This window comes from Sciurus vulgaris (genome assembly GCF_902686455.1).
Source record: "Sciurus vulgaris genome assembly, chromosome: 8".
In the NCBI taxonomy this organism is placed as follows: domain Eukaryota; kingdom Metazoa; phylum Chordata; class Mammalia; order Rodentia; family Sciuridae; genus Sciurus; species Sciurus vulgaris.
The window spans coordinates 1,664,757-1,679,167 of NC_136468.1; the positions used below are offsets into that span (position 1 = coordinate 1,664,757).

A 14,411-nucleotide genomic window follows, 5' to 3' on the forward strand; every position below is an offset into this window, starting at 1 on the left:
CATAGGGTGCCCCCCCGCCTTCTACTGCCACCCCTACTGCATTATCGGAAAATTATTAAAATCACAAACACAGGGCTGGGGTTGTGGCTCAGTGGTAGAGTGCTTGCCTAGCACATGTGAGGCACTGGGTTTGATTTTTAGCGCTACATTAAAAAAAATGGTAATAAAGTTGTAAAAAACACAATACAATATTGGATTAAAAAATCTCAATAAATAACATTTACAATGTGACAGAGGGTGACATTAACTCTACCACCCTTCACTCAACAGGACAGGCCTTGGGGCTCATGGAGGACACTTCTGGGTCAGACACCCCGCTACATTCTCAGGGCCTTGCTCTGCAGAGACCTGGTGGCGAAGCTAGCCCGCTCCCTCAGGATGCTGGCTTCCTCGGGGCTCTGGTGGGCCTGTACATTCCTCAGTAAGAAGTGGCCAATGAAAAGCTTCAGACCTTCTCGCAACACCCCCAGCTTTGGGTTGTCAGAAACTCTGGAAGGGAATCAGACACATGTCAGGACAGGCCAGCCCGCAGATCTCGACACAGGCACCAGCGCACTTGCACACACAATCCCACTGCCCATTGGGCTACAGCCCTAGTCCTTCTGTTTCTTTTTATCTATTTTTTGAGGCAGGATCTTGCTATGTTGCCCAGGCTGGCCTTGAACTTCTAGGCTCCAGTGATCCTCCTGCCTCAGTCTCCCAAGAAGCTGGAACCACAGATGTGCATCACTGTACCTCGTTCTAAAGCAGAATTCTCAACAAAGAACTTAGGGCAGGAGTTGGCTCAGTGTCAGAACCGCATGCCTCGCAGGGCCCTGGGCACGAGCCCACACTGTGAACCAACAAGTGCTCTTCATGTATTCTATTTATTTCAATATTGTTAGTTTGCTATTAGGCAAACTATGTTTCTAAACCAAATGGACAAAGTACTAGCTTAAAATTAAGACCGACATGATTAAGCTACACATAAAACACGGTGCTGCTGCTATACACCAAGGGGAATGAAACGTCCTTCTGCCCCTTTCCCATGTTTAATCAAACACCTGGGCACATACCTTGCAAAAATTAAAGCCAGGTCTTCAACTTCTGTTTCCATTAACAGCATAGTCAACACTTTCCGTAGGAAGTGGACTCTGGGTTTGTCCAATTCGCTGAATTCAACTACCTAATAGGAGACAGAAAAGAAGTTACACTGGCTTAGCCAACTTTTCCAGTGATTTGTAAAGAGTACTAATGAAAGTAGGCCTTTAACCCTTCCCCACTTCCCACATGCCCTGATTTAAGAGGCTCTTTCAACTGTTAAAAATGAATAGCTGCTAGTAAGGCTGTGGCACCCTGGGGACTCTGCAGAGCTGGATGGTCAACTTGGCAGCACGACAGAGCTTATGGGCCTGTACTTTACTAGCCAGGAATGTAGGTTCTATAATGGATGCATATATCTTCACCTCCTAAAGTAACCACTCCCAATTAACATCTCTATGTATACAGCTTAGGTCCAGGAGAGATGGACTCAGATAAAACTATCAAAAACCCTAGAAATAATTTCAATATTCATCAGTATAATGAAGAAATGTACTAGACTTATACAGTGAAGTAAGACCACACAGAAGCTCAGAGAAGAGAATTACAGGTATCAACATATGTAAATTGCAAATTTAATTTTAAAAAGGAATTGCAGAAAGTCACAAGAGCAAGGTGACAACATGGTACTGCTAAAACAGAGCAGATTATGTAGTGGCTGCAGATGCAGAGCACAGGAGAGATGCTGACTAAAGAGGGGCGTCCAGCCAGGTGCATAACACATGCCTGTAGTCCCAGTGGTGCTGGAGGTTGAGGCAGAAGACTGCGAGTTTGAAGCCAGCCTCCACAACAAAGCCAGACCCTGTCTCAAATAAAAATAAAAAGAGCTGGGGAGTAGTTCAGTGGTAGAGCACCCCGGGTTTAACCCCAGTACCACAGAGAAAACAAACAAAAGGACACCAGAGAGGAAAGTGGAGGGCAGAGCTGGGAGCCAGGGCCCAGAGTGGTAGCAGGGACACCTCCCAAGTCCTATCACCCGTAAGTGAGCTTCCCTGCTCCTGTTTTCCTGCGACTGTACCGACCCATTCCACAGAGCCAGCTTGAGCAGGGAAGAATTCAGTCCAAAGATGAGAAGTCAATGTATCTTATGTGTTCTAGATTATTCCAGTTCTCAGAACGTGGTGTGAACTCTGTACCCACTTTTAGTGCAGTGGCCAGACCCCAACACCTCACACCTCGCGAGAGACACAAGGCAGTTATGAGCAGACGCTCTGATAATGGCAGGGAGCACATCCACATGCAGCAGGACTCAGGGCTGTGAGCACAGAGGTCAGTAGACTTGTCTCTGCTGTTCACCAGGCTCTGACCTCAGGCTCCTCAACACTCAGGATTTTTAGGGTACCCACAGCCTGGTGGCTGGCCCACCTCAAATCCTACTTCCATGTGCAGGCTTCACCACCTCCTCCAGAGGAACATCTGGGTGTCTGTTTTATGGCTCTGAAGTCCCAACCGCAGAGTGCACAGCGGGAGCCTGCAGCCCAGAGCCATGCCTCAAGGGAGGCCAGCGCAGGGTCTCACTCCCAGAACAGATTCACCGAGTTAGCAAGAGAACCAGAACTGACCCCTAATTTACGAGGTGAGTTTACACCGTGGGCACTTGGATATTCTCTACCATGGCACATCATAATGGAACACTCTCCAGAATCTTGAAAATACATCCTTTAAAAGCACCAAATATAAGCCAAACACTGATTTTTTCACTGCTACAAACCTTTAAAATAGAAAGCGGAAGCGATTTTGTCTTCAATAGGTGTGTCACCAGATGAACCAAATTCGAGAAATTAGTGGCTGGCAAATTTTCTAAGTCCCGAAATTTGTCCCATATGCTGAACTGGAAAGTCATCTAGTAAGAGGTAATAAGAATAAGAAAATTAAAATTCAACAATCGGTAAACTAAACCACTAAAAATGTGATCTAAAGATATTCTCATTCACTCATTCTGAAACTCAGGACTTTCAGGAGCAACTACACAACACTTTCAAATAGTCACAGTAGCTTGAAACAGCTTTACAGGCACTTTTTGGTTGTAGTCCCCTCCCTGCACCTCAAATCAGGGTTTGGGGAGAGGCTCACCTAGCATTTATGAGATACTGGATTGGCTCCCCAGTACCACCAAACCCCACCCCACCTTACCCCTGCACAGAAGCACTTAGAAGAAAGGTCTTGACAAGTGATGTCAGAAGAGACCCCACCTGCCTGGTGCAGGTGGTCCCTGTACCCAGTGATCTGGACATGGTACTTCTGGCTCCAGGCACTCATGTTTAGGTTGACTCAGAAAGTTGAGGAAAAGCATGAGGACCCAGGTAAGTAGCGGTTTTCTGACCAAGTTACCTGGAATCGCCTTTCATAGCTACAGAACTTGCTAGCCAAGAATGCATAGAAGGGATTGTATGTCTTCTCCTGCAAGCAGCAATCCGTGAGCACGTGGACCACCTCTCTCTCCTGTTGATCCTTCAGTCCCAGCCTGCAGCAGACACAGCCCAGCTAGGTCAGCACTCTACTTCCAGTCTCTACAGCACAGTGGGCCACAGGCCCTTCCCGTCTGGAAGTTTGGTTAAGAGTGAGCCAGGAGTGGGGTGGAAGCAACCAGACATGGGCCAGAGGCCTGGCCCACCCCCAGATTCTCTGGGCCTCGGATTTTCTAATGATGTGGTGAAGGGCACAACAGGACCCACGAGCGCTACACTACCAGAGCCCGAGACCGAGTCCGGCTGACATGAGCAGGACTCAGATGAAGCCAGGTCTTGCTAAGGCAGTGACTCATGTGTGATCTTTAAAATTCACAGTGAACTCCACCCTCTTTAGTATACAGTCCTGTGGGTGCAGCTGTACAAGCCCTTAGAGTTGGGTAACTGCAACCACAATGGGAACAGAAGTCCATGGCCCCCCACGACCCCCACATGCCTGTGCAGCCGGCCATTCCCCAAGTGGCAGGAGAATACCCATCTTGTTTTCTGTCCTCTAGTTCTGACTGCCAGAATGCCACACGGCCAGCCATCCAGCAGAAGCTTGGGTGTCCGGCCTCTTGCACCTGGCAGAGCACCCCGAGAGTCACTGTACAGCTATGGGACTGGTACTCTGCCCCTGCAGTGGTGAACTGCAAGTATCCCACCCATGACAGCGAGGACCCCTGGTCTGTTCATCCTCTTCCCAGAGGGGCATGTGGGTTGTTTTCGGTTTTTTGGTGATTACAAACCACTGGGCTTTCTTGGTACTGGGGATGGAACCCAGGTCTCACGCATGCTAGGCCACTGAGCCACAAGCCCTTGTCAACGATCGTGATGAACAAAAACGGGGAAAACTGTTAGGTGCAGACTGACTAGGAGACAGAGGCGTGACGGGGTTTCTACACCAACAAGGCGCCCAGTTCACAAAACCCCAACTATCAGAATCTTGAAGTGAACCATTTACCCCTGAATTGCATCATGAGATTGAAGCAAATAAAAGCAAATGATAATGTTAAACTGTTCATTTGATTTTTACCTGCTAATTAAATATTTTGTATAAAGTATGCAAATGTTTTCAAGACCTTAAAGCAAATTATTATAGAAACCGCAATGGGATGTTCTAAATGAGAAGCAAAGGGCAGGGCAGCTTCAACGTGAAGGCTTGTATGCTTTAAGCAGTTCATGACGACCAGCAGCCATCGGGACAGTGGCTGGCTGTCGGACACCGGCTGTGACGCTCTCGATCGTAGCCTCACAGAGCTTTGCTGAGGACCTACCAGGGCACCCTAGAAGGGACCAGTGGCTCACAAGGGACAGGTGGGCCCACCCAGGTGAGAGGACAGTAACAAAAGTCCAATTTTTCAGTCCTCCAAACAAATCCCAGCTCAAATTACTTCTTTTATGACTTCTGACTGACAGGTCAAAACGTTCACACAGTGCTTACTTGAGCAGCTTTTCAAAAGCATCCAAAAAATCCTCACTCGTCATTATCGTACAGAAGATGCTCCTCCTGACATCAGTGTTCATTCTCTGCTTCCGGGCAAGTTCCAGCATCTTTGAACTTACCTGAAAAAAGGAAGCATTAGTGTGTGGACCACATAAGCACCTTGAAAGCCGTTTCCTGAGAAGTATCAAGCCACTTTTTGGTTGAGCATGCTCCTAAAGTTTCTAAAGAACAACTCGTATGATTTTGTGGCTTGAGCTAAATAAACTGAATTGCATGTGAATACCTGCACATAAATGCCAGATCCTTATTTCTGGGTCACCCACAAAGGGAGAACATAGCTGGAGAAAAAGCCACCACGGAGAGAAGCACTTGATTTAGGATTTCTCAGGAGGGTGGAACATCAGTCTGAGCATCTGAGGTGAAATTCAGGTACACTGTGGCTGCCACAGTCTGGAAGCCAAAGTCACCGGGTGTGACGAGAGCCCAGGGCAGAAGAGGACATTGGGGACAAGGAAAATCTGCATCAAGTACGGACTCTAGTTAATAATGATAAATACAAAGAAATGCGAAGAAGTTTCACAATTTGAAACCCATGCTAACCAACTGGAACCTGTCTCCTGGGAAACAGAACAGCCCAGTCTCAATAATGGATATCTGCAAAATCAGTCTTGATTTTCACACACTCCCTCCATTCCACTCAACTTTTAGATCTTTTGTACAATGTGTTTTGGGATTTTAATATCCTTTAAAAAGAAAAACTGAATTAAAACACATCTGTTTTGGTTTGTTTCCTGGAGCCAGGGCCTTGCTATGTTACCTCGGCTGGTCCCAGGTGCTCTTCCCAGCTCCGCTTTGCCATGTGGAAGCACGTGCCACCAGGCTGTTATCTGATCTGAGGCAATTCCTAAAGGCTTCAGATAAACCTATGTGGTGCACTTCCAGTCACTCAGGAGTAACTACTCTAGGCGGAGCCCACACAGGCGCAGCTCGGAGCCCACGCCCAGCAGCCGCAAGCACAGGGGTCTCCATACCGTCCCTGCAAGTGGCTTCGGCGGAAGTGCATGATGACTGCTGTCGATCATTGGCGTTCCGCTCCACGCAGACCCCACAATCCACCAGCGCCCAGTTTGTTCCGCGTGTAAAACACTGTCCCAAGAGATGCGAAGCTGAGTCTCAGAACCAGAGGTGGCACTGCGCACCTGATTAGAGGAAAAGGTTTGATGAAATACTTCTAATTGGTTCATAGTCTGATCACACTTTCATTTTTAAAAAATTTTTAATTTTTTTGGTACTGCGATTGAACCCAGGGGTGCTTAACCACTGAGTCACATCCCCAGCCCTTTCTAAATATTTGATTTAGGGACAGGGTCTCACTGAGTTGCTTAGTGCCTCACCACTGTCGAGGTCGGCTTTGAACTCACGATCCTCCTGCCTCAGCCTCCTGAGCTGTTGGGAGTACAGGCATACACCACTACACACAGCACACTTTTCTTTGATTATGGAATTTTTGGTGTGTAAACATTGCAATGAGTCACTGGCAACTCGGATAGTGAGCCTGTTTGGAATAATGCCAAAACAAGCAGTAAACTCACGGTATTTGTGAGGTCTATGGGTCTACCTCCCATGTAATGTCTCCAGAAAGTGGTCACAATAGGATCCACCGCACAGCCCACTAGGGGCCTCGGACACACCTCCTTCTGTCTCTAAGGCCCAACTCACTTGTCCCCTTTCCTCACTCTCCCCATGGGCCCTGCTGCCCTGCGGCTCGGGACAAGGCAGAACGCAGTCACTCGCCACTCACCAGAGCTCGCTGTAACTTCCTCAGTCTCTCCACGGGCTCAGGATCGTAGCCTGGAATTTTACGCATGTCATTGTTCTTCAATGCCAGCATTGTCTCCAACATAAATCGGATCTTAGAGGAAAACAAAGGGGTAAAAATAAACCCAAAACCAAAATGACATCTCCGTCATTTCAAGCAGTTTGAACATTCCTGGACATCGTTCCCTTGCCAGAGTCTTCAACTCCCCCCACCCCCCGCCCTCGCCACTGGGTGGCCTTTAATCTCCATCAATTGCAAAGAGTAATGCACAGAAAAGTTGCAAGAACAGCACAAAGTGTATCTACGCACCCTTCTGAGATTTCTCAAATATTAACTTTTTACTGATACAGTCTCCACATCATAAAAATCAACCTCTTTAAAATAAATAAGTAGGTGATTTCTGGTATATTCCAAGCTAGGCAACCATCCCCACAATCAGCTTTGGAGCCTGTGGATCACCCAGAAGTGGAACTCCAAACTTCAACAGCTGCCTGCACTCCACACCTCCCTGCCCCAGGTGGCCACCTCTGCCATCTGCTTTTGGGCATCAGCCAGCACTAGCTTGACCTGCAGCTCCCCTCTCACTCCGCCCCTCCCCACCTGACCCCCTGCTGCCTCTGCTCTAATGCCCAAAGGGCAGCTATCAATAATGTTGCCCATCAGACTTTGACCAAAACGAAAATCCAGTCCCATTCTCTCCTGACCTGGAGGGTGAATCCCTCCTCTGGCCTCTGTGACCCACCCCCACATCTTGCCACCCTCCGGTCAGCTCTTCCTCCTTCCTGCAGCTCCACGATGCTGCTGTGTAACCACAGGTCCCTTCGCCTTAACTGGGGATCCCACATACCCCACGGTTTCCAGGACGTCTTCCATGAAGGTGACCCCAAGTCCCCCTGGCTCACCCCTCTTCACGGTAAGCCAGACGCTGACTTCAGTGCTCCCCACTACACGCGGTTGCGTCTGACTCCCAAGGCCACATCCACTGCCTCGCCCGTGCCACCGTCTCCCAGGCCCCCATGACACCCCCCCGGATTCCTCCGACCACCTCCCCTCTTCCACCTTGTCACCAAAGTCACTCCTGAAACCCATTTCCACGTGAGGACTACCTGCTGAGAACCCCTCAGTCCTCCAGGATGAAGTCCCGCTCCCCTGAGAGGGTGTGTGAGGCTGGCCCCAGGTCCGGCCCTCTCTCCCCACTCCTGGGTGGTGTCCCCAGGTCCCACATGGCCCTTTTCATCTTCCCCAACAAGCACATCTTTCTTCCCCGCGGGCTTATCAGGTGCTGTTCCACATCCCTCACGATCACAGGGCAAATGAGGTGGAAGCCAAGAGCCCTGTGTTACAGATGGGGAAACCGAGGCTCACAAGACTCAGGCTCTGCTGTTGTCCAGAGGCTACATAAGGCTAAAAAGAACAGAAATCATCAAGGAAATGAAGTGGAATATTTACCCCAGAAACTTATTTTTAAGTTCTGGCCAGTCTGTGTGTTCTTAAGCACTTAGGAGGCAGTCAAGTAATGCTCATACCCTGGTCTGGTCCTGAAACTTGCTGCCTGCTCCACTGGCTTTGGCCTGGGCATCTGTGATCAGCTCCTTCAGTGATAAGGCATCATCTCTTCTCAATGCAAAGCCCACATTTTTCAGCATCAACAGGATCAGCTCAATGTCTTTTTCCATGAAAGTTCCAATAAGTTTCTTCAAAATGTCAAAGACTAGGAGCGACTGCACCACATGGAAGTTGTACAAATGGGCAATGATGGTGAGAAGGTTGTCGCACTCTTTCCCTTCACCTCCATCTCTGTAGACTTCGTCGAACTTTCTCACCACAGCCTCCAGAAAGCAAGCACCAACCTGGTGGGACAAAGCAAGCGTGTCATTCTGGGGACCCTCCCTTCAACACATGCCGGGCAGGACACGCTCCAACAGGGCAGACTTAGTAACTCAAGTACAGCTATCCCTCGAGAGCACAGAAGCAACTGAGCTCGAACCTCTACTCTAAGGACATCTGCTTTAAGCCAACAACAAAGCTGTCATTTTTGGCCAGTGGCCTTTCTGGTTTCTTGGAAAAATAAACTTGTTAAAAATTTGTTAGGACAGGTGTGGTGGCCACACCTGTAATCCCAGTTACTTGGGAGGCTGAGGTGAGAGGATTGCAAGTTCAAGGCCAGCCTGGGCAACTTGGTGAGATCCTGTCTCAAAATAAAATTTAAAAAGGGCTGGGAATATGGCTCAGAGGAAGAGTGCTGCTGGGTTCAGTCCCCTCAGATGTCAAAACCACACCTGCATCTCTAAAAAGGCTCTACCACCTACGTACACTCACTTTCAGAAGATGCTTATTTCAAGTTAATTTCTTCTGAGGAAGCAATGTAAGTGAAATCTAAAGCAGAGATATGAAAACAGAAGTTTCTCAACAAATACCAAAGGCTCCCTCACAGGCAGGTGCTTCACCACCAGGAAGGCACTGCAAGATGAATAGGAGCTTCAACGGCTCAGCTCCACTCTGTGTGCTCCTAAGGGTTTCTGGACCTCCATCCTGTCACTCTGTAAGACTGAGACCTGAGGTGGAAATGGCAGCTATCAACCTTGCTGTATCACTAGCTTGTCATTGTTTTCTCTCAAATCCCAACTCAAGTTGAGGCTAGAGGAAGCAGGTGGGAGCAGGGACTGGTGGTGACTTTCAGTGATGCTGATAGTCCACAGGAGACGGCCTAAACAAGGCAGCCATACTGAGCCGGGAAGGAAGGGCTGGGCGCCAGTGACCCTGCGGAACACAGGCAGGGCATGGCAGGCCACCAATGTGACATGCTAGGTGTCTGTGATTCCTAGGCTTTAGGTCTGGGTGAACAGGAAGTATGTGAGGAGGAGACCGGGAAGCTGGATTAAGTCTCTTTGAGGCTTAGTACACTCTGACCGCAGGACGGGCTGCAGATGTGCAGATCGGGGTGAAGGCCTAGGAAGGAGGGGCTCCAGCAGAGCACAGGGTGCAGGGGGAAGCACGCCAGGCCCACTGGGCTGCGAACTGTCCAGGTCAAGAACCAGACGGGGGCCGACTGCAGTGGGCAACAATGGCTCCTGCAAGCCAGGCCCACAGGCGGATGTGCTCTTCAGTGCTCAGAGACCCGAGATGAGCACATTCAACCTGCAACTCTCGATGCAAGCCCCTTCACCAAAAGTGGGTCTGAGGAATACAACCCCCTGGCATGACCATTATCTTATGTTCAAAAACAATGAAAAGGAAATTAGATTCTACAAATACTAAGAATATCCCAGGCACAAAACATATTCAAGTACATCTTCAACACACATATACACAATTGTTTAATCACACTAAAACTTGTCAAAATTTCAAATTCCATGTAATGTCTTCAAAATCTTCAAAATTCATTTTTCTAAATCTGATGTGAATTTTAATACCAATCCATTCAGACCTGATTATTTACTTTTAAATGATTATGAAAGCAATCCAGCAGCTGACACCATGACATTTAACAGTTTTCCTCCCATGAATTTCTGTGAGGTTGTTTTTCTTAGTACAGCTCTGAAAGAAGTTAAATGGAACCAGCATCCTGAGAGCTTCTTGTATCTGGCAGAAGTTTTAGAGGCTGTTATTAGCTAAAGTACCATAATGACTTCCCCTTGGAACAAGCCACCTCATTGTCCTTTGTGCTATTAGTGAAGGTTTGAATGATAAGCAGGACCACTAATCCCATGTTTTCAAATCACATCAATTCCCACATGCTATGGGTGATCAGGGTCTACGACTTCTACTATAACTCACTGAAATACTGTCTACAACAGTTTGATTGCTAAATCTGCTGAAGTATGCCAGAGTAACCTAGCAGAATGGGGATGGACTAAGCCAGCCACAGAACAGCACTGAGTCATGGTAATCAAGGGCACCCGGAAAGATGTCTGGGGTGTCCATTATGCTTGTAATGGCAAGAAAATGGACTCACACATCTATACATGAACATAAGTATGGTTCTTTGGGAGCGGGGGACTTAAAAAAAAAAAAAAAGAGTGATCTCCCAAGTAGGTGGCCCATATTTCCCACAAAAGATCCAAGACAGTTGAGCAGAGTCCTGTGTCCAGATGTAGGGCCTGGGCCACTCTCTTCTGCCCTTAGCTTCCCTATGCCCAGTAGGTCTTCAGGCCTCCACCTTTCCAAACGTTGCCACGATGCCACCATTGCTGGGTAAGAAAACATGGTTCATTAGATGCCCTAGGAACAGCAAAGAGAGCTGCAGCGGCAGGGCAAGAGGAGGAAGAGCAGAATCTCACTCGAAGATCTCCTTCCCTGTTGTACATGGGCTCACTGCTAAGCCTAGTGTACACTTAAGGGGCCGGCCTCTTTCCAATGGCTATCACATGCAATAACTGTTGACCTCAGCTACTCCACGGAGAAACAAGGCCATCCCAGGTGACATGGCCAGTGGATGGAGAAAAGGTGGGAGTGTACCTCGATTCCAACAGTGTGGTGAAGGATGCTGACCAAGAGGACGTGCTCCATCATCAGTCTGCTGGGCATGGCCGAGGCAGTGACGCAGGCATCCATGAGGGCAGTGGTCAGTGTGTCATTCATGTCCTTCCTGCTGTGGGCCATGTACAGCTCCTCCAGCTGCCCACTTATAGATGCCATGTTTGGCTCACTCAATCTGCAGGAGTGTAAGTACAGAACGCTTCAGAGTAGGGACCATTTTCCAGTTCACAGTCAGTTATCAATACTACCTTAGGTATGCTTCTGACCCAGAAACAATCTACCTTGCTGCAACAACCCAGCACACACTGCTCATAAACACAGAATACTCTGGAGTCCCAGAGTAGTGCAGCTGCTTTTCAGTTGAAATGCAGCCACGAGGCAGACCGTGGAATGTCTGGAGTCTGCAGAAACCTGTGGGAGGAGACTGCCTGGGTATCCTGAGCTATATTCCCAGGTGCAGGAACCAACCTCAAGCAGTGTGTCACTGGGAAAGACAGTAACTCACCCACTTCTTAGGTGGCATGAAGACCCATGCTTCCTACACCAAAGAGGCTGTCCTGTCTGAACAGGTGGGGAGAGAAGACTGTGCAAGGAAGATTATTCCCCTCACCCGTACCACTACTCAACAGATCATCAAAACAATGCTTCAGTAAAATCCTGGACACTCCACAGAAAATGTTTCAATTTTAATTAAGCAACTGGGGGAAAGGGGTAGGCGAGACACGAAGGAGTGGCACGAGAGCTTCGTGGTGACGGAACAGCTCTGTGTCCTGATTGTGGCGGTGGTCACATAAATCTTTATGTAATAAAACTACACAGAATCAGTCTCTCCCTCTCTCTCACACATACACAAGTAAAAACAGTGAAACTTGAACAAGCTCTGAGGGCTGCCATGTCAGTTCCCTGTTGTTTGTGTGTGTGTATGTCTGGTGCTAGGGATGCAATCTAGTCCTCCTGAATAAAGGGCAAGTGTCCCACCACTAAGCAGCATCCCTAGCCCTTTGTTGCTTCTTAATGGTACTCTAGTTACAGAAGATGTGACCTTTGGAGGAATGTTGGTGTAGAGTATGCTGGAACTCCTTGTACTCTATTCATCTATCAAAAAAAGCAATATACATTTAAAACAGTGACGGCCTTTAGGAGGCTTAGAAGAGGGGCATGAAGGGGCTCCGGGTGAGAGTAATGGGAGAAGTGAGGTGGGCATTACTGGATAAAAAACTTTAACTTGCTTTTTAAAACTATAGTCTGATGAGGATGGTAAGTGACACAGTCCCAGCTTCCAATTACCCTTTTAATGTTTAAATATCAACACAGGGAGCAAAGACCAGGGTCCTGCCCAGGGGAGCTCATTCCTGCAAGGGGTCGGGAGACCCCAGCCAGGCCTTCCACCACTGTTCCTGGATGTTCCCAGCCCCATTCCAGCTTCCCAGTGACAGTATGAGTCCCCTGCTGCCTTCAAACAGCGTAAGTACTCACAATACCAAACAGCCGGGCAACCTCTCAAGATGTGGATGTGTTTGCCCTAAAGCCGGCACAGAAAACAAGTGTAGCTGAAAACAGCTACGATTCCTGCCCACCACTCGTGTTTTTGTTCTGGGACAGTTCTCTATTTTAGAAACAGACCACTGCTCCAAGTGAGAGAAGGCAACACCTCTGGAAGTCTACCTGTTAATCAGGCCTTTGACGTGTTTCTTCAGTCTTTCTAACTCTTCCTTCTTGTGCACGTCCACTGTCTCCTGGCCTTGCCGAAGGCGAGGCGGGATGTACTTTTCACCATTTTCACAAAGTCTCTCCTGCAGGGTGGGGTCGCCGTCCTCCGGCCGGCTCGCTCTCTCTTCTGCAAAACGGACTCTCTTTCTCCCCGAGCTCTCCCGCGCCCCGCCTTCCGGCTCTTGGCCGCTTTCAGGCCCGACGTCCTGGTCCCGCTCCGGCTGCGCCGCCTCCTCCGCCTCCTCCGCCTCACTCGGGGGCTCCGAGTCGCTCTCCAGGTCACTTTCCGGGAGCGGCGCGCCCGCGTCCTCCTCCTCCTCGCCGCCGCTTTCGAACAGCCCGCCGCCGCCCCCGGACCCCAGCACTCCCAGGATGTAGTCCAGCCCGTCGCGCGCGAAGCCGAGCGGCACGGCGCTGCCCTCGCCCTTCTTCCTGCGCTTCTTCAGCCCGAGGCACCGCTCCAGCTTCCGGATCTCCCGGTCCTCCTCCTCGTTGGCCGCGAGAAGCGCCCGCTTCCGGGCGGCGGCGGGGCTCGTCTTCCCCGGGCGAGCCGTGGCCCTGGCGGGGGCCGGCGTGGCCGCGGCCGGCGTGGCCCTGGCGGGGGGCGGCGTGGCCGCGGCCGGCGTGGCCCTGGCGGGGGCCGGCGTGACCGCGGCCGGCGTGGCCCTGGCCCGGGGCGGCGTGGCCGCGGCCGGCGTGGCCCTGGCCCGGGGCGGCGCGGGCTCCTGCGCGCTGCCCTCCGGCCGACCCGCCGCGGCGCCTGCGGTCCTCTGCAGACGCCGCGCTTTCCTGAGGTGCCGCTTCTCCCTCCGCAGCTCCTTGCGGCTCTTCCTGCCGCCCGGCCGGGAGCGCCCCGCGGGGGCGCGCCCCTCGCGGTCCCCGGCCTCGCCCCCGGCGGTGGCCCGCACGAACCCCTGCACGGCCAGCCGCAGCCGCTGCAGAGCGCCCTCGCCCCCGCCGCGCCCGCCGCTGCGCTTCTTGCGAGCCACGCGCCCGCGGCTGCCGCCCGGGCCGGGCGCCTCCGCGCTCCTGGACGCTGCCATTTTCCGGGACGGATCCGGACCACAACTTCCGCAGCGGCGGGACTTCCGGCCGGGGCTGGATTTCCGGGCCAGAGCGAGCGTTGGGCGTGGCGGGCGGCGCCCCCTGCCGGCCCGGGGGCCGCACAGCGGACACAAGTGCAGTCGCTCTCCAAGGGAGCCCGTGCCCTGGGTGGCCCACACCTGCCCAGAGAGCGCCGCCGGTCGCCGGGCTCTGCGGGCGCGTTCGCGGTTGCGTGCGTGCACGCGTGCCCGCGGGGAAGGGCCCGGCCGTCGCTCTGCGTCTCGTCGAGAGGCCGCGCGCTCAGCCTGCTGCGCAGCCGCTTGCTTCCTCCTCCTTCCTGAGGGCAGCCTAGTCCCGCTTGAGAGCCTGCGCCACGTTCATTCCA

General features: G+C 51.1%; 1 protein-coding gene across 1 annotated transcript; it reads right to left on the bottom strand.

Moving 5' to 3' along the window:
* Positions 1-204: 204 nt before the first annotated feature.
* On the bottom strand, positions 205-14,052 carry NOM1 (nucleolar protein with MIF4G domain 1). Its single transcript, XM_079152495.1, has 10 exons — positions 12,938-14,052; positions 11,252-11,447; positions 8,320-8,643; positions 6,776-6,886; positions 6,006-6,173; positions 4,972-5,093; positions 3,412-3,544; positions 2,792-2,923; positions 1,056-1,165; positions 205-489 (listed from the first exon to the last, which is right to left on the bottom strand). Exons 1-10 carry the CDS (start codon positions 14,023-14,025, stop codon positions 318-320), a joined length of 2,556 nt encoding a protein of 851 aa, XP_079008621.1. The 5' UTR covers positions 14,026-14,052; the 3' UTR covers positions 205-317.
* Positions 14,053-14,411: the final 359 nt, after the last annotated feature.

Bases quoted from the DNA above. Each gene is read 5' to 3' on its own strand.
- NOM1 (XM_079152495.1), bottom strand. From the start codon at position 14,025: ATGGCAGCGTCCAGGAGCGCGGAGGCGCCCGGCCCGGGCGGCAGCCGC. The intron at 11,448-12,937 runs GTAGACTTCCAG...ACACTCCTGCAG, and splicing joins GTCAAAGGCCTGATTAACAG to ATTGAGTGAGCCAAACATGG. The intron at 1,166-2,791 runs GTTTGTAGCAGT...GTCTCCTATTAG, and splicing joins TTCCGCTTTCTATTTTAAAG to GTAGTTGAATTCAGCGAATT.